The sequence below is a fragment of the Peromyscus eremicus genome, chromosome 12 (assembly GCF_949786415.1).
Source record: "Peromyscus eremicus chromosome 12, PerEre_H2_v1, whole genome shotgun sequence".
Classification (NCBI taxonomy): domain Eukaryota; kingdom Metazoa; phylum Chordata; class Mammalia; order Rodentia; family Cricetidae; genus Peromyscus; species Peromyscus eremicus.
Genome location: NC_081428.1, coordinates 49074079 through 49094221, shown reverse-complemented (window position 1 = coordinate 49094221; position 20143 = coordinate 49074079). Strand labels below are relative to the sequence as shown.

Genomic DNA, 20143 nt, shown 5'->3' with positions numbered 1-20143 from the left:
ATGGAATGAAAATGAAGCACACCCGTGTGGCTGCAGCCTTCCCAATATAAAGAAATAACAATCAGAAATGCTCACTCTAGTGCAAATGTCTGGTTACGACACAGTGTGGGGCTAGAACAAGGTGATGGAGGTAAGCCCAGCCATGGCTGTTAGCGGGAATGGTGGGCGTATGGTGCAGAGGGCAGTTTTTTGTTTAGTATTTATTTATTTATTCTGTATACAGCGTTCTGCCTACACGTATACCTGCAGGCCAGAAGAGGGCGCCAGATCTCATTACAGATGGTTGTGAGCCACCATGTGGGTGCTGGGAATTAAACTCAGGGCCTCTGGAAGAGCAGCCAGTGCTCTTAACCTCTGAGCCATCTCTCCAGCCCCGCAGAGGGTAATTTTTACTTCACCAACTGTTTTCGGACTTTCTGTGTATGCAAAGTTTTTTTTTTTAAAGCCAGTAGATGGCTTCAAGTGGACAGTAAAGTGTAAAAAGATTTCCACAAAGTCTCTTAAGAAAGTTATTGTTTTCTATAGTTTACATAGGAATTATAAAATAAATTAATAACAGATTCAAATAGTTCACAAGTTAGTCCAAAAGTAGATCAGAGGATACACATACTCCAAATGTGGTAATATAATAATCCACTGAGGTATAAGGAGAAAACAGTAAGCCTTTTTATGTCTAGTATTTCTTTTTCTTTTCAATTTTGTTTCTCTTCTCTCTTCTCTCTTTTTTTCTTTCTTTCCTTGTTTTGCCCACCCCCCTCTCTCCCTGCATAGGATCTCTCTGTATGGGTCTAGCTCACTTTCTGAGTGCTAGGATTACAGGTATGTGCTATCATACCCAGCTGAGTTTCTTAACAATTGTTTTCTAATGTACACACAAATAAAAAGGTATATATACATAAGTTAAAATATATAAATGTTGAGCAGCCATGCAATAAATGTTTATTATATATCATTATATTATTGACTGTATATTATAGAGGAGGGTTATATCCTCAAGAAATTTGATTGAAGGGAGCAGTCAGCAGCACCTGAACAGGAACTCTGTTGAGAATGCAGTAGTTTGGCAAGGAACATTAATAATGAAGCCTACGCCTGTATGAGGCAGGTACAATGTGGGAAGGCTCTGCTTGTTCTCCTTGGCTTTGCTGTGAGCACACAACTCCCTAGAAACCCACTTGGAGGGCTGGAGTGATGGCTCAGCAGTTAAGAGCACACATTGCCCTTTCAGAGGTCCTGAGTTTGGTTCCCAGCAACTACTCACAACTGCCTCTAACGCCAGCTTCAGGGGGATCGAATAGCCTCTTTTGGCATCTGAGTAAAACTGTACTCACATGCATATACCAACACAGAGATGTGGATAAACATACACATCTTTTTTAAAAAAAATACATCTTAAAAAAAAGGTATTTGGAAAGCAAGATTCTTTCTCTGAGCCTTTATGGGTCCATTACAATTGTGCACAAATCTCCTCGTTGGAAAGAGTAGACTCAAAGCTCTCATCAGGAACAGAGGGAGACTGTACTGTTGGTTTATGTCACTATAACACAAGCTAGAGTCATCAGAGAGGAGGAACCTCAACTGAGAAAACTGCCTTCCTAAGACTGAGTTGGGGGCAGGCGTGTAGGACATCTTCTTAATTAGTGATTCATGGGGGAGGGAACACCCCTGGGCTGGTGGTTCTGGATTCTATAAGAAAGCAGGCTAAGCAGGCCATGAGGTGCAAGCCAGTAAGCAGCATGCCTCCAAGACCTCTACTTCTGCATCAGCTCCTGCCTCCAGGCTCCTGCTCTGTTGGAGTGCCTGCCTTGGCTTCCCTCAGTGGACTGTGACTTGGGACATGTAAACTAAATAAACCCTTTCCTCCCCAAGTTGCTTTGGTCATGGTGTTTCATCAATAGCAACCCTAACTAAGACAGAGATTCAAAAAGTTAGGCACCACTACCCCATGAATAATCTTGAAGGTAGTTAAAGAAGCTCAAAGATGATGAATATGAGTAGACAGTCTTCAACTTCTGAATGTTCTTGAAAACAGGAATGTATTCACTCATTGCCTTTGTGCTGGGGTTGGGATACATGGTTTAAATTATTCTTGAGTCCATTAAAAAATACTGCTTTACTTTTGGAGCCACTAACAGAATTACAAATGTGGTCTGTGTAGCATATTTTTTAATTATACCGTAAAAATATTTGGCCAAAAGGAAGAGGCAGTTGGACAGTGTGGCTAATAGCTCTGCAGAGCTGAGACACTTAGGGGGCATTCCTTGTTGCTATTGTTCAATTAAATCATCAAAGAGAGTTAAAAGTAATGATTTGATAAACACTGTATCACTAACTCATCCTCCTTCTGGGTTTTGCTTGCTGATAAAGTATGATGTTTTTTATTCAAATGGAATCTTTCTATCTCTGCAATAAATTATATTCTAGAGATGAGTCACAGAAAGGCTATTGGTTGCTATGAAATTACAAACAAAACTATACCAACAAGGTTATTATGCTGATGCACACTGGATTTAGGAAGCATAAGAGCAAGAAAAACACAATTTGAAAAACATTTGAAGTTGGGTGTGGTAGCACATGTCTATAATCCTGGCACTCTGGAAGTTGAGGCAGAAGGATCTTGAGTTGTGAGACTCTCTCTTGGCAGGAGGGGTGTGTGTGTGTGTGTGTGTGTGTGTGTGTGTCTGTCTGTCTGTTGGGTGTTAGGGGGAGAAAGACACTAAATTCATCTAGGCCAAAATTTAAAAACTATGAAGATGTTTTAAGAAAATTTGAATACATATACGCACTCGTTGGTTTTCAAGGGTATCTCAATATCTCAATGTCTAGACTTTGACTAACATTTTCAGCTTATCAGAATTGCTTAATTATAGGAATTAATTAGGGGAGCATTAAAATGAATCTTGAACAAAATGTCTGCAGTCTTGAAATAATGTACTAGATGATGTATTTATTCACAAGAGCACATATAATTAAGTTTTCAAGCTCTCCCAATTAAGCTTAATTTCGGGGTTAAAGGTAATTAAGATAAAAAATTTAAAGTCCCCCTGTTGGCTTATGAATCTTCTTTTAAGTGAGCCTATGGCTCACAGCATACTCTATACTAGCCAGCTGCTTACTCCACATGTGGCTACTATACAACACGTGTCATTTTAACCCTGAAAGACAGCAACAGGGGTCACCCATTGATTTGTAGTGAATACTTAAACTACTGAACGAAAATAATAGCACACCAGGCAGAAAAGCGGAAAACTCAGTGAAGCTCAGCACCGAGATCCTGTGCGTGTCACTGTCTCCTCGGGCAACTTAGTGTGCATATGGACGCTGAAAGGAAAGCTATGGGGAGGGCAGTAAAGCCTTTAAAGAGTCTAGATGGCGAGAATGTGGGAATGGAATTTGAGACAGGCAGAGTTTGAGACAGACACAGGCAGCTCTCGGTCAAGCACATGCATTGCTGAATGAAAAAACGGAACAAAGCTTTCACTCAGCGATAGGACAGCACATGACCACGCCCCTCCACTGGCTCGCAGATGGAAGGGCAAAGGAAGACACGTGACAGCTGCATCAAGAAAATGCGGGGCCATTCCGTGTTTGTGAGATAACTTTTTTTTTTGAGAGTTTTTAAAGCAGACATTTACAAGCAGATGTTTAGGTTTCCATTGCCCATCAGAGGGACAGAAAGGGAACAGATGTGGTACAGCTGGATGTGGTTGTGGAAATAATCTCTCGATGGGAGGCAAACTGAGATGCAGCACGGGGCGTGTAAACCTCTCTCTATATCACGCGGTGACGTCAAACAGTCCTCACGCTTTTGCGATATGGAAAGAGGCAAGCGTGTTGACTTCCGCTCTTACACAGAAAGACAGCGAGGTCCACAGAAGCTGAATGACTTTTCTTAGACTATGGGGGAAAAAAATTTAGAGCCAGTGATGGAAAAGGGGACTTCTAGTTATAGGTGTCGCTGCATAGAATTTTTAAAAGTCAAAAAGCCAAAAATCAACAATCTAGACCAATTCTCAACCTTCCTAATGCTGTGACCCTTTAATACAGTTCCTCATGTTGTGGTGACCCCCAATCATAAAATTAGTTCGTTGCTACTCCATAACTGTAATTTTGCTACTGTGATAAATTGTAATCTAAATATCTGATATGCAGGATATCTGATATATAACCGCCCAAAGGGGTCACAACCCACAGATTGAGAACAACTGAGCTAGAGGAATGGTTACTACAAACAGCTTTAGAATACTGCCCCAGCTAGGTGTCTGTCTCATCCACTGTAAGAGCAGAAACTCTCCTGGCAAATAAAAGGCACCTTCAATCTCAGTCCAGGACTGGCAAGCCTCTCCGGACTAAACAGCAACCAGGAGCCACACGTCATCATCTGCACGTTTGTTCTGACCCTGAAACAGTGAGTTGGCGGCAAGATGTCACAAGTGTACGAGCCACTTGGCCACGACAGTTCAGCTCGGGTTTGCAAGGCAGCACACCGCTTAAGAAAATGATTTTACATGTCCTCTTAGTTATTACTTTTTATTTCATGCAGCATGCCATCTAGTGGAACTCGTTCTCAGAAAACAGACTATTGACCTAGTTTTACGGCTCTGGGAAGCTTTTGTAGTCTGAAGAGAAATGTGCTATGACATCCCAGGAGGTTTCAAATACATGAACTTCCTGTGGGGGTGGATAGAAACTTTCTGTTGGCGAAGTCAAGAAACTGGTGAAGAGTTACACAGATACCAACACTAGGCAACAGGATTCCGAGGTCTCTCTGAGGTGAGGAGATGCTACCACAGGTTAAGGAAAGGGCCTATGGTCAGATTTTCCCTCCTGTTTGGAGAGGATGAGGAAGGAGTCTTTGTTTTTAGCTGATGGAAGCACTGTTTATATCATTTCCTTCCTCTGAGTCATGACTTTTAGGGCATAGATAGATTTATGAGTTATCCTAAAGAATCAGATAACACAAACAGTCATTAGTGATATCAACAACCTCCAGTTCCAGATAGAATCTAGAAGCAAAGCTTATGAAGAACACAGATACATAAACAACAAAAGAATAAAATCCACAAGCATGGTACAGACTTAGACAAAAATCATGAACGGAGTGCTAAATCATTAGCAGTAAGTAGAGTTCAAAAAAAAATAATCAAGAAATGAATATAAAATCCAGCATCCCCATCTTTTGTGTGAACTGGCATAAACATAATTACAAACTAAAATACTAGTCTCTTTGAAATTATTTTTATTGCAAAGTTCACAAAGAACTATGATATCAAGGGACAGGCAGTTTTCCTTTCTTGACAGCTGAGTTCAGCTTTACAGAATAAAGTAAGTGAAGGGGAAAGACAGCTTGTCAAAACATTCTTTAAATAGTATTGTAAGAAATAAATGCTGTTTGTTAGGCTGTAGTTCAACTTGTTTGCATTGGATACTTTTTAATATTTGTTAATTTGAGACAAGGCATATGGCGCCACATCTATCTTCTTAAAATTCTTTCAACCTCTGCAATACATGAAACCGTTTTAATTGAGATTTCTCATTGCTTAGCAATGTTCCAAGAAATATCAAGCATTTTTTTGTAATAAAGGTTATAGAATTTTTTTCAAGAGTACTGTTGTACCTGATTTTCAACTTGCTTGTTCTTCCAAGGTACAAGCGGAGCTTGAATGAAAAGGTAGCTTCTTGTCTACTCATTTGAAATCAGAAATTGTTACTCACTTAGGACTAATTACTATTCCTATGATTCCTTGAGGGGCGCAAGGCTGCTAATGCCTACTTCCCAGGGATCACTGTGGATTTGGGCTGCTGGTTCAGAGATGACCCTGTTGTCAAGATACTCTGAAATAGGGGCTGGAGAGATGGCTCAGAGGTTAAGAGCGCTGACTGCTCTTCCAGAGGTCCTGAGTTCAATTCCCAGCAACCACATGGGGTCTCACAACCATCTGGTGCCCTCTTCTGGCCTGCAGTCATACATGCTGTATACCTAATAAATAAATAAATCTTTAAAAAAAAAAAAGATACTCTGAAATAATATGTGGCCGTGCCAGCGCTTGTGAAGTTACCCACTTATGAAGTCTCTTTCCAGAAAGTAACCAGCAGGCACCATTAAACCCTGCCAACATTAGGAATAGGAGAATGAGCTGGTAACATTCAACTAGCAGGTGCATGCTCCAGGGCCCTTTTCAAAGTCAAGATGCCTGTAGGAGATGTCGAAAGCATGTCATACTCTGCTTCTTTGATCCTGGTGACTGACTGCTGTTATCACGCTAATGTCTCCAAACAGCAGCAAAAAAAAAAAGTCAAGAAGCGGGTGTAAACAGCACAGGGTAATGTTTAAATAAGAGCATAAAATCAAGCTATGAAGAAAGACATTCAAGGACAAGCAGTACCTACAACGCAGTAGAAGATGCCAGGCAATTTAAATGCTACACTCTTGGCGACAATTACAAGTCAGGAACCATTTCTCCTTAGTTACCAAGAAGGTCTCCAAAAACACGTTTGCCTTATAAATTAGAGACAGAATTCTAACAGGGAATTTTTCAACTGATTGACATCGTACCATACACACTGTTAGCATGCCCAACTCCACTTTTAAGGATCTAAAAGCAAGAACTTAGGCAAATGTATGCTCTGCAAAGTGGTAAGTCACACATAAGCAGAACTTAATAGCAAAGAAAAAAAAAAAGTGAACCAAACAAGCAATGCATTCCTGTTTGCTACTGACCCTCTTGAGTTGCTGCTGTAACTGCTCCCTCATGGACTCAGGACAATTGTCCAGCTGGGTCTTCTGCTCGGAGTAAAGCTCCTGAAGCCTCTCTAGCTTTTCCCTCTCAGCATCAAGCTTTTCCTTCTCCTGAAGTTCCGAAATCAGAAAACAGAAGAACGGACATTAACCTTCACACCCCAGGCAGGTGCGAGCGAGCGAACATCCCCCACTGGGAACAGACAGGCACACGCATACACTAGGAAGGAACAAACAAAGCTTGTTAGTGGTTAGGGCAAAGAGATAAAAGCAGAGGGGAAGACTCTGCCTCCTTCAGACAGCCTCCTTCACCGGGTACTGACAGTTGCTGGCCATTCTCCTTCCCTCCTTCCTGCTACCACATACAGGGTGGTGGTGCGGCAGTGGGAAGGGTGAATGCTGGTCCCTGGTCCACAAGGAATGAAAGAGATGCCAACCATATCATATGTTATCCTGGCCAAGAGTTTTTTGTCAGAAAATTGGATAAAAGAAAGGGGCCATTTATTTACCTTGAAGTACCGTCATGATCCAAACTGCTAGAGCATTTGCTAGACTGCTTCAGGAAATGACTCCAGCCTGTTCTCGGGTCAGAAGTGCTTTAGGCACACTCCTGGAAGCCTTCTCATCTGAAATGGTTCTAGCAATGGGGAAAAGCTCTGAGATGAAGCAAGAACATCCAGCGACCAGATCTAACTCAGGCACCAAGAGAGGGGAGAAATGATGGCCAGACTGATTCAAGCGGCAATGGAGGAAAATCAGGCAGATTGGACACAAAGCTAAGACACAGGCTTCCTTACAATCACACACACACACACACACACACACACACACACACACACACACACACGGAAATTATGAAGAGACAGACTCCAAGAGCCCGCAGAAAAAAAGAGGAAAGAAACTATTAAATTCCTCCATGTCACACATACCAAAGTGACTCTGTGTTCTAACTGGGAAGTGCTATGTGCAACAGCGGTGTGGCCCCATGGAGCCCCTCTTGAATTAAACACTATTTGAAGGGAAGCTTAGAGCAAGATTCCCATGAGTAACTTTCAGTGTCAACAAATCCACTGTGATTTAATCCTCTTCAGTAAGTTAAATGGTTTACGCCTCTTCTAGAACAAAAGATTCTTTTTAAAAAGATGAAGATTTCAGAGTTCTGTGACATAAATTTGTTTTATTAAAATGGCCATGATTTCCTGCGCAAACACATATCTAGATTCTTCTTGTTTGTTTGTTTGTTTGTTTTCTGTTTTTTTGAGAGAGGGTTTCTCTGTGCAACAGCTGTGGCCATCCTGAAACTCACTCTGTAGACCAGACTGGCCTCGAACTCAGAGATCCACCTGCTTCTGCCTTCCAGTGCTGGGATTAAAGGCGTGCGCTACCATGCCCAGCCCTAGATTCTTGAAAAAGCTGTTATGGTTTAAATCTAAAGCTGTGTAACATTAACATCCATCTAGGTTCAGGTAAGTCTCCACTTCTTTTGAGGTGATTTTAAATCTTCAAAGGTAGTTTACGAATCCTTTATTTTCCTCAAAATAATTGAACCAGGAAGTCATAAACTTGAAAACGCTACCCCATTTATCAATCTAGGATAATTCTACAACCACATGAACGAAGTGCAAGACAATTCCTCCAAGCTTCAGTGGTCCACTTGCTCACTGGCTGGCTAGGAGAAAGCCAGGGCATCGTTAACAGAGAAGCTGTGCACGAAGACCAAACACACTGGTCCCTGCTAGGTTCACTCATGAGTTTCAGAATCAATATCCGTCCCTTAACATAAATAGCAATACCCAACACTTGCTGATTTCTGGCTAAGAAAATGCTGTTTATTTCCTGTGGATCAAAGACAGTCTGATTTAGACAGCAGAAGACGTATATCCAAAAAGAGTTCTATTTCTAAATACTGTGTCATCAGACTTGGCAACAACTCTAGTTCTAGACAGGAAAAAAAAAAAAAAAGACTACGCCTTATAATTAAATATCAAGTGGGCAACGGCCTGCAATATAAAGTTATTCTGGTAGGAAAGAGTGATACGATATTAGGATATTGGGTAAGATAGAAAGAATGCTGTTGCTCTCCAACACAGGTCTCAAATCTGAAGACACTACTAAATCATTGCTCCATGCGCTCAGCGTTTCAAATTGTTAATAATAAACACAAATAAAGAATTTGTGAAGAAAAAAAAGAAAGTACCTCATGTTTGCATAGTGCCTTCTGTCTGAGATGCTGGAAACGTTTCACAATTCCATACACGGGCACAGTTAGAAGAATTATGCAAGCAGGCACCATTAGGACCTTCTGCACCTTCACAGCGTATACCAGGAATGCTCTGACTACTGCTTTGGTCCCAGAGCAAAAGCTCAGTGGGGCCAAAGCCAGGGCAGAGGAAGCCAGGGAGGGGAAGGATGCAAGGAGGATTAGTGGCAGGTGGGCTCACACTGATCACAGAGGTGACATCACTCCCTGGGAGCCCTGGGCAGAACAACTCCGAGCCAGAAAGAAATGAATATTCCTCTGTTCTATTGATAGCGCAGGAAGTTTTCAAAGGAAAATTACCAAAGGCACTTAGAGCTAACACATCACCTTCCACAGGAAGGAAAAAAATAAGTATTCCAGAGTTCAGGGAGTCTTGCTTTTCACAGGTAAATTATTAAAATGGAGGGTTATTCCCTTTACCAGGTTTATGAGAGTAAATACCCCTATTTTAAAGACAATGGACATGGTGGTATTTTCCAAACACCAAAGTAGAAATAAGTATAACGTTTTTTAAAAGGTTTGTTCTTCTTTTAAGATTTAAGTCAAGTTTAAAGAAATAAATGACTAAAATGTAACAAGTTTTGCTTTGTTGAAAAATAAGGCTATGTAAAGACAGGCTATTCTCCAGCAAAAACCCCGTTTACAAGGAGACACTTATAAATGCAAGAGCAGACTTATGTGACCTCAGAGGGTGGCCGCTCCTTTAGGGACCGTTCTCTGTTCTGGGTTGGCCTTGTTTTTTGGCTGTGCATGGGCAAAATTCAGCTGGGTCAATGCCCATGATGAGGTCCTGCCTGGTTTGGACATTTACATTTTCTTCTCATACAAAGTTGATGGTAAGTTATTCACAGATACATTGAAGTAGAAATCAGTGTACACATGTTAGCTTGTGGCGTGGCCCCTCAGTACCTTTACGAGATTGCTTCTGGGACTACCAAGGTTAATGAAGTCCAGGCATGCTCAAACCTTTTATAAAATGGTGTAGCATTTGCATGTAACCCACTCCGCTCCTCGCGCATAGCTTAAATCCCCTCTAGATTACTATGTTTAACACAATGGAAATGATGTGCCAACAGCTGTTGTCCAGAATTGGGCAAGGAACAAGGACAGGAACATCTACATGCGTTTCGTACAGACATTTGTTGTTGTTTTTAATACCACCGACTCTTGATTAGTTGAACCTGTGGCTGTGGAATGTAAGGATGCAGACAGCTGGATGTCTTTGTTTACGCAGATGATTTGTTCATTCACTTACTAAAGATTAAGAGAGAACTGGAGATAGACAAAGGAAGGGTTATTCATTCTCTTTTCACTGCAAAAATGCTTTTAGTCCTCTGGTCCACTGCCCTGGCTACTTACTCACTGGAACATCGCTGCAAGAATTTACAGATACTATTTCCAAACCTTGACTCAGTCACAAACAGATATAAGACAGACTAAGAAACAGTCAAAAAAATTCTCTCTGTTTTCTTCCATGTTGTCAGATTGAGAATATCTGGGACTAGGAGAGGCAAAGGCATTTAGAGTTTCATTTTTCTAATGACAAAAGCCAGTAATTTAAAAATCAACCACATATTGTTCCTATGGGCTGGGGAAATAACTCAAGTTGGAGACTCCAAGTTTGAGTGTCCAGAGCCCATGTGGAGCTGATGTGGCAGCATGTGTCTGTAATGCCAACACTCTTCCAGTGAGCTGGGAGGTAGAGAGAGGAGGCTCTTTGGTATTAAATTAAAGAATTAAAGTCCTCGTTTGTCATTTTCAGATGCTTTAGCTCAGGCCACAGCACACAGTAGGTACTCAGGCCACAGCACACAGTAGGTACTCAGGCCACAGCACACAGTAGGTACTCAGGCCGAATTGATAGGTGGAGCTCTGACTCAGGCTTGGAACTATGCAGCAAGGTGTTAAATCTATGACGCCCAACCCATGCATCAAGGGGAAGGCCTTTCATAGCTTTCCCCAAACACACTGAGCAACCCTTTCCTTCCAGTTCCTAAAACCCGTGTAAGCTTGGGAGGTGAGCATCCCGATAGACTCACCGATCAGCCAACAGATAAGCCAATGTTTCAAACCTGCAATCAATTACTTGCCCTTTATTTACACAGCTAATGAGAAGTCTGTGTATAAAAACAGGGAAATCCGAACAGAGGACTTCTGTAATCAAGAAACACTAGAAAAAAAAAAAAAAAGTTCTATCGGGAATCCAGTTGGTTTAATCCTCAAATCCCACGATCTAATTCCACTTCCTCTAGCCAGGGAGCTGACTTTGAAATGTAAGAAAGAGGCCCTGGAAAGGCCAGCTCCTCCTAACCCTAACTGTGACCTGGCAAATGTGCTACCCTCCTGGTATTAACACCTGCCAGGAATGTGAGCCAGGCTGCTGCCTTCCCCTGGGGCTCTGAAGGAAGGACAGGGAGGAAGTAGCAGGTACTTTGGCAAGATGATAATGAGAAATAAAATGTAGCCACATCACATGCAGTGATATTTGCTTATTGTAGAACAGCTAGGACATCAGAGATTTTCAGTTTTCGTCCTGGATTTATGTCATCGTAATAGTGACCTACACTTCAGCTCACAGTTCAGTGTGTGTAGACGAGGATGGCCACAGTCCCACAATGTAGATACAAATATTTGAAGCAACAAAAGATTCATCTTCAAAGGAAAGAATAGCTAGAGTTTTATGATTACCATCTGGGTAATGGAAAGACTTAACCAAAAGTTAGGAAGTGGGCCTTTCCTTTGAACACTATGTTTGATTTTCAGCCCAAGTGACTATTGTACTTCTTATATGTTAAGATAATTTCAAAAGAGAGGAAGTTGAGAAGCTATTTTTAATATAGTCAAAAATAGAGAAAGATAAAAGAAAAAAACATACAAAAACACTTTCTCCCAAATCAAGCTTTGCTCTTGAAGTAGGGAGGGAATAGAGGGAAAACAGGAGAAATCTCAACCTTTCCAAACCTAGCCTGGGTATAGGAGTCTGGGTGTATGGGAACCTGGGTGCACAGGGGCCTGGGTATAGGAGTCTGGGTGTATGGGAACCTGGGTGCACAGGGGCCTGGGTGCACAGGGGCCTGGGTGTATAGGGCCTGGGTGTACAGAGGCCTGGGTGTACAGGGGCCTGGGTGTACAGGAGCCTGGGTGCACAGGGGCCTGGGTGCACAGGGGCCTGGGTGCACAGGGGCCTGGGTGTACAGGGGCCTGGGTATACAGGAGCCTGGGTATATAGGGCCTGGGTGTACAGGGGCCTGGGTGTACAGGAGCCTGGGTATATAGGGCCTGGGTGTACAGGAGCCTGGGTGTACAGGAGCCTGGGTGTACAGGAGCCTGGGTGTATAGGGGCCTGGGTATACAGGGGCCTGGGTATATAGGGCCTGGGTGTACAGGGGCCTGGGTGTACAGGAGCCTGGGTGTACAGGAGCCTGGGTGTACAGGAGCCTGGGTGTATAGGGGCCTGGGTATACAGGGGCCTGGGTATATAGGGCCTGGGTATACAGGGGCCTGGGTATATAGGGCCTGGGTGTACAGGAGCCTGGGTGTACAGGAGCCTGGGTGTACAGGAGCCTGGGTGTATAGGGGCCTGGGTATACAGGGGCCTGGGTATATAGGGCCTGGGTATACAGGGGCCTGGGTATATAGGGCCTGGGTGTACAGGGGCCTGGGTGTACAGGAGCCTGGGTGTACAGGAGCCTGGGTATACAGGAGCCTGGGTATACAGGGGCCTGGGTGTACAGGGGCCTGGGTGTACAGAAGCCTGGGTGTATAGGGGCCTGGGTATACAGGGGCCTGGGTATACAGGGGCCTGGGTGTACAGGGGCCTGGGTGTACAGGGGCCTGGGTGTACAGGAGCCTGGGTATACAGGAGCCTGGGTATACAGGGGCCTGGGTGTACAGGGGCCTGGGTGTACAGGGGCCTGGGTGTACAGGAGCCTGGGTGTACAGGGGCCTGGGTGTACAGGGGCCTGGGTGTACAGGAGCCTGGGTGTACAGGGGCCTGGGTGTACAGGAGCCTGGGTGTACAGGGGCCTGGGTGTACAGGAGCCTGGGTATACAGGAGCCTGGGTATACAGGGGCCTGGGTGTACATGGGCCTGGGTGTACATGGGCCTGGATGTATGTGGTGTGTAGCCTCCCCACCTTGTCATCAAGGTAAACAACTCCCTCTCCTTTCTTTGCTTAATGTGATGCAAAAAGGGATGATAGTCTCTTTGCTTAGTGCCTTACTAAATCAACATCCCCTCTGAGTTCATGTTGAAGTCAGGAACTCGTATTTATTCAGGGTTTATCCATGTTTACAATGGCTATATGTGTGATATGGTTACTATCCCAGAAGAGCAACGGGCAGAGGAGGGAGCCTTTATCTCAAGAGTCACGTGGAAACAAACCGACCATGGTTCCCCTAAGAGGAGTGAAGAGCTAGACCAGGAACCAAGAGAAAAAATGTTCGGTAATGGACATATATGTATATATGTCTTATCCATATTTTATCGTGTATGTGCAATTACTTCCATTTTATGTGGTAACATATAATTATCATATATAATATGTACAATTTTAAGTAAGTAAAATAAAATAATAGTCCCCAAACCAGGTAAACTAAATAAAATGAAAGACCAGTCTCAAGTGCCAAGGAAACACTGTCAGTAATTTCATATCAAGATCTGAATTCTGTTATGATATTACGCACTTTTCCTGTGCTTCTAGGCCTTCCTCGTCTGCAAGAAACTAGGGCAGGTGGCTGGAAAGATGACTGCAGTTATGAGCACTGGCTTCTGTTCCAGAGGACCAGGGTTCAATACCTAGTGCCCACACAATGGCTCAATACCATCTCTATAAAACTCCAGTTCCAGGGGGATCTGATGCCCTCTTCTGGACTCCTTGGAAACTGCACACACGGGGCACAGACAGACATCCGGGCAGATACGCATACATGTGAAATAAATAAAAATCTCCAAAAAAAAAAAAAAAGTAGAGCAGGATTACAGGATGTTCTGGGAGCATCTGAATCAGAGCTTTCCCACTGGGGATATCTTCAGGTTTTACTTTCCTCATTCCCCGCGCCATGTCTGAGCAAAGCAACAGGTGTGTGGGAAGGGAAACATAATCCCAAAGGGCAAAGGCCATTTCCTCCTGCTGTCTTACACTCTGGCTTGACTGGCAGTGTGATTACAGGCCTCTGGCATGTGCACGCGGGCAGCCCATCCCAGCTGTCCTGACACTTGGCTGCACACAGCTCTTTGGCAGGTGTTTGGCTCCCTTTCCTTTTGTCATGCCCAGCCTGGACCGGCTGTTAGCAGGGGAGTCCAAGGACAATATTCCCCAAGCACACTGGGCAGGGTTTTGGAAGCTACTACAAGCTGGATAAACAGTGGTAACAGTGCTTCCCTTGTCTCATTGGCTAGAGAGGGAAATACATATCTAATCATCCCCCAAAATGCAAATAATAAAGTGCGATGACAAAAGGATTGAAAGAGCAATAGAGAGACGAGCTCCCGACTAGAAAACACTGGGAACCCTTTCTGAAAAACTAATAGTAAAGCTGTGCCCTTGGAGACAGAAACAAGGTGCGGCCTATGACAAGGGAGGTCCAGGTGGGGGAGCAGCCGCTGAGAATGGCCTGGGTGGGGAGGAGGTGAGGCAGGAGGAGGTGAGGCAGAGGAGATCTCAGCACAGTGAGAAAGCCACAGTGAGAGTGGCGTCAGTGTAGGGAGGACAGTGACGGTTGGCAGGAAAATTTAGGTGTGGATAACTTTCCCCATGTTACATCTCAGTGAAACTTGAATTAGATTTAAAAGAATTCTATGATCTAATTTCTGTTTTTTAAAAAAAATAATTAGCATGGCTGATATGAAGGGAATGGACTGAAGATGTGACAGAAATGGACTAAAGAAGCAAAAGCCCAAAAATGAAAAGAAGGGATTTTGATGAATTCAAAGAGAATGCTGTCGGGGAGATGTAGAGACTCTAATAAGTGAAAAACGCTGTGGTCATGGGTTATGTTATGGTGAAGGGTGCGTTAAAATCAGCATCCAGGTTCCTGCTGGAGCCATCAACTGGGTAGAGCTGAACGTTCTTAGATTCAGAAAACTGGAGGATGTGGGGGGGGGGGGGAAGCAGATGTGACCCACAAGGAGTAGGAGATCAAGAGTTCCATTGTGGATATGTTCAGTTGAAAACAGCTATGAAATATCTGTGGGGAGATGTCAGGTGGGCTACGCAAGTTCAGACCAGAGTTGTTGGCTAGACGTGTGCATGCGAGTCACCATCATAGCAGGTTAATAGAAGCCATGGCTTTATAAGAAATACCAAGATAGGGCTGGAGAGATGGCTCAGAGGTTAAGAGCACTGCTTGCTCTTCCAAAAGTCCTGAGTTCAACTCCCAGCAGCCACATGGTGGCTCACAACCATCTGTAATGAGATCTGGCGCCCTCTTCTGGCCTGCAGGGATACTTGTAGACAGACACTGTATACATAATAAATAAATAAATCTTTTTTTTTTTTTTTTTTTTTTTTTTTTGGTTTTTCGAGACAGGGTTTCTCTGTGTAGCTTTGCGCTTTTCCTGGGACTCACTTGGTAGCCCAGGCTGGCCTTGAACTCACAGAGATCCGCCTGGCTCTGCCTCCCGAGTGCTGGGATTAAAGGCCTGTGCCACCACCGCCCAGCAAATAAATCTTAAAAAAAAAGAAATACCAGGATAGAGTTCAGGTCATAGACGAATACTGGAGAGATCAGAGTAAGAGAAAGGGAGCTGAGGAAATATCTCAGTCAATGTAGTGCTTGCCATGAAAACAGAAGGATCCCCTAAACCCACATTAAAAAATATCCATGTGCGGTGGCACACTGGGAAGGCAGGGACAGGTGATCTTTGGGGCTCATTAGCCAGCCTGCTTAGCTTAATTGGTGATTTACAGGCCAATGAGAGACTTTGTCTCAAAAAAAGCAGGGTGGGAACCAGGGTGATGGCTCCGCAGGCCAGGGCACTGGCTGTTAAGTCAGATGACCTGACTTTGATGCCCCTGGGCCACATGGTGGAAGACAAGCACCAACTCCTATAAGTTGTTCTCTGACCTCCACACACACGCCATAGAGCGTGCACAAACAGAATAATTTTTAAAGGACAAGGCAGATGGTCCCTGAAGAACAACACCTGAGGTTTGACCTCTGGCCTCCACATGAGCCTGTACACATGTGCACCACCCCCCCCCACCCCCCCACCCCCCCCAACCCCCCCAACCCCCAACCCCCCCCACCCCCCCACCTCCCCTGCTGACACATACATTGGTGCAAGACAAAGAACACCAGGAGAGGATGACCTACAGAGCAAAGTGGGAGAAGGCAGGAAAAAAAAAAAGCCATGAGAAAAAATTGTCCACTGTATCGAATGCCACTCAGGAGCCTGACCACAAGAGTCTGAAAAGCAGAGTGGGCTGGACGGTGCGGAAGTCCTTAGAAGTCTTAAAAGGAGAAATTTGAGGGAGCAGTAGAGACCAAGCCAACTAGAATGGGAAGGATGCTGAATTGGCAAATGAAGAAGAGACACAGTGTCTGCCGGTCAAATTGTTTGAGAAGTTTAGGATGCAGAGAGAAGGTATCTATTTTAACTGATGATATTCTAAGATAATAATAGTAGTATGCTAACAGCACAGGTACGGTAGGCTGGCAAGGTTGGTGTAGAAATGCTGAAGTCTTGAGAGGTCAGATGGGACGGCCAAACATAGAGGTCAGAAATTCCCGTGTCAGAAAATGCTAGAACAAGTTTCTTTATGATATAGGACAATTCTGCCAAGCAGTCAGTGGTAAGTCACTCTCTCTTTGGCTGTTTAGAATATGTAGTAACACCATCTGGCCCAGTCTTTGTTTCCGATCCCCTGCCCCCCCCCCCCCCAGTCCTCTTTGCGAGCCCCTTACCCAAAGCCTGTTTCTGACATTTTTCACACCATGTGCTGAGAGACAATAACTCCACCTGCCAAGACCCACTAATCCCCTAACAGCTGCAGGATCTGGTCCATACCCTGAACTCTCCTTCTGGAATAGCTGGTCAGGAGGGATGGAGGGACTGAGCTGGCTTCTGGGCTTGTTTCTGCCAATGCTGCAGGATTTTTCTCTCTCTCTTAGGTCTTGAACACAGCACAGCTTTCCCTGGGAAGTCAGACCCAGCATTAGCCCAACTTGCTTCACTTTTGTGAATTTGATGCTAATGACAGGAAGACACTTGATGTGGAGACAGTGCTACAGGCGAGCTATGCAAAGATAAGCAGTTACACTGGCTGGAGTGGCAGAGAGTTCACAGGGAACATAACGCCCTGTTCTTAAGCCCCACGAGATTTCCATCATGGCACAAACTGCAGTATGATCATTATAGCATAATTCCATTTAATTAGTATTTTTGAATGGTAAAATACTAACTATACCAAAACAAGACGTCTGATACCACCAACAAAAGTTTCTGGATATCTCAATGCAAAGTCTTTGAATAAGAAGATAAGCCACGAACTAAGACTGCCTATATTTCAGTGTGTGTGTGTGTGTGTGTGTGTGTTGTGTGTGTTGAGGGGGGGGTATATTCACACACCATCGCACACATGCAGGAGTCAGAGGACATCGGCTGTTAGTCATTTTCTTTTACTTCGAAGCAGGGTCTCTCTTGTTTTGCCACTGTGTTGCATATTCCGGGTTAGCTGGCCCAGGAGCTTCTTAGGGATTCTCCCTTCTCCACTTCCCACCTTGCTGGAGGAATTACAGATACATGCTGGGATTACAGACTCATGCCTCCATGTCTGGTTTTCCATTTGTGTTCAAAAGACCCTAACTCAGGTTGTCAAGCTTCCACAGCAAGGGCTTTTACCTTCTGAGTCATCTAACTCCCAGCCCCATACTTCAGGTTTATTCAGTTAACTCTTGGACTTGACTGTGAGCTAAAGAAAAACATGCCCACTATCCAAATAGGTTCTTGGAAATTTGAGAGGCTGGTTGTAGAAGGAGCTACACAAAATCTGAGATGAAAAGGCTATGCAGTTTAATTTTGACATTTAGAAAATCAAGTGGAATGTGTGCACCAGCTTCCATTTCTCACAAAGTAGTTCCAAGCTCAGCCTTTGGCAATGAGATCCAATGCCCTTATTTACAGGTCTCAACCAGATAGGAGCCTTAAAAGGAAGTCATATGCAGTAGAAATTCCTTCCACACATGAACAGTGGAACTTACTCAAATTGAAACAGTTTTTTTTTTTCCCCCCTTTTTCTTTGCTTAATAGAGAACATGATAGGCAGGAAAGACTGTGTTAAATCTTGTTTGCTTCTTGCTAACCCAATTTGGAATTTTATTTTTAATTTTAGGCTTAGTCCAGCTGTTACTAAATCATAATGGAAGAGGAATGCATACTATTTCCAAGAGGGGGGAAAATTCCTCACTAACCGACTAGCACTTTTCATTCTAAGTTCTGCAAATTACTTTCCATGGTTTCCCTAGTGGCTGTCAGCTAACACTCAAGTTGTGGCCTGAAACACATAAGCAAGACCTGAGCACAGTGTCACCTGTGGCCTGCAAATCACTTGGCAGTGTGTGGGAACCGCCCCTGAAAACAGCAACACCTTTATTCAAGGAGCAGCACACTTGCATTGGTGACAATGGCAAGGCCAGGAACTTGAGATGAATGGGGACCATTCATCTTCTCAATGAACAGGAAAGTAAACAGAAATGAGGCAGCTCCGTTTGACTATGCTCAAGCCAACCTGCAAGGACACTCGTGACAAGCATGCTCAGTACACTAAAAGTAATAAAAAAAAATTCAGACAAACGAACAACAGTAGAGTCAGAAAAGGAGAGAGGCTGATGGGGAAAAGGAACTTACTCATGAAGCCGGACCAGGCTGCCATGAGATATGAAGGTTTCTCAGCATCTACAGTCTGTTACCTGGCAGGACTTTGTTTGTGACAACAGAGGACCTTAGAACTTCTTTCTAAGGCCACATTATTCAGCCCAAATCATGTAATTCCACTTAACATTTCAATTCCAGGAGTTGGGACACCCGCCTTCCCGATAAAAAGCAAATTCTAATGCAGCCCGTTTACCTTGGTCTTTTCGCCTACAATGTTCTTTTCTAGTTCCGTGATTTTCCGGTTTAGATGATCCAGAATCTCCTTCTCCTTCATGAGCTCAGCCGTCTCGGATTTCTGCTCTCCATCCAAAAGAGCGCATTCCATATCCAACTAAGGACATAAAAGAAAGCTCAGAAACATTTCACCTTCAGGAACGACTGCCCATTGCTGAGGTGCAGGCTTAACAAGATTCTCATCAACTGTTACTGACCAGCCAGATTGTGGATTTCAGGCATGAAACCTGGGATGCTTGTCTAAGAAAGCCAGTGGGGAGGGGGAGCCCACTATGTAGTGGCTTAGAAAGCTAATTACCTGACCACTTTTCTATGGCAACTTCTCTTCAGGGCTATTTTGCCTATTTGCTAAGGCTTTAGCTCAAGAATTATCTACCTTGAGTCCAACCAGCTCTTGCTTGTCCCTGGAGTCTGAGGAGTGAACATTATCCCAGTCCCAGAAGAGAGGCCCACATTCCTGGAGGATTCCGGGGGTGGGGGTACAGGACACGACAGGTGAGGAGTCCCCTCACTGTACTCTCAGGACTATTGGCACCATCTGTGGGTGCTGACATGCAGACTCCACCTCCCAGCCCTGGCAGAATTCTGTGTTTTCTGCCACTCCATACGACGGTAAAATTAAAACTGCCACTACCTTCTGCTTCTATTAAACAAGCGAGTCTACCTCCTGTTCTGCAAATCTATAGAAAGCTGGCTTTATGTTTAATTCATATGTGAATCCCCTTATAGTACCTACATGATACCAACGCATAGTAAGAATGCTCAGAAAAGGTTAGATGGAGTTGAATTTGAATACTTCATAAACAGAGATTAATTTAGCAATTGATCCTGCAATCAGAAAGCACATATCGTACTAATCAAAAAAGTTTGGCCAGATATAAAGTACATTAAAGCTGGCTTAATATGTTTATGTCTATGTCATCAGATTACACACACACACACACACACACACACACACACACACACACAGAATGTGAGGCAGGGCACTTCTACAAATGATTCCCACTGAGCAAATGTTTGCTCATGTTGACCT

The 20143-nt window shown here is 43.9% G+C and overlaps 1 protein-coding gene across 9 annotated transcripts in view; it reads right to left on the bottom strand.

Moving 5' to 3' along the window:
* Nucleotides 1-20143, bottom strand: part of Phldb2 (pleckstrin homology like domain family B member 2) — a 102238-nt gene that overhangs the window by 35158 nt on the left and 46937 nt on the right. For 7 of the 9 annotated variants that reach the window (XM_059277740.1, XM_059277742.1, XM_059277741.1 and 4 more), the window contains exons 5-6: nucleotides 19070-19207; nucleotides 6722-6850 (exon numbers count right to left, since the gene is read on the bottom strand). In XM_059277740.1, coding sequence (XP_059133723.1) covers nucleotides 6722-6850; nucleotides 19070-19207 — 267 coding nt within the window. The remainder of the gene's footprint in view (nucleotides 1-6721; nucleotides 6851-19069; nucleotides 19208-20143) is intronic. The other 2 variants (XM_059277745.1, XM_059277747.1) reach the window with 1 other exon arrangement.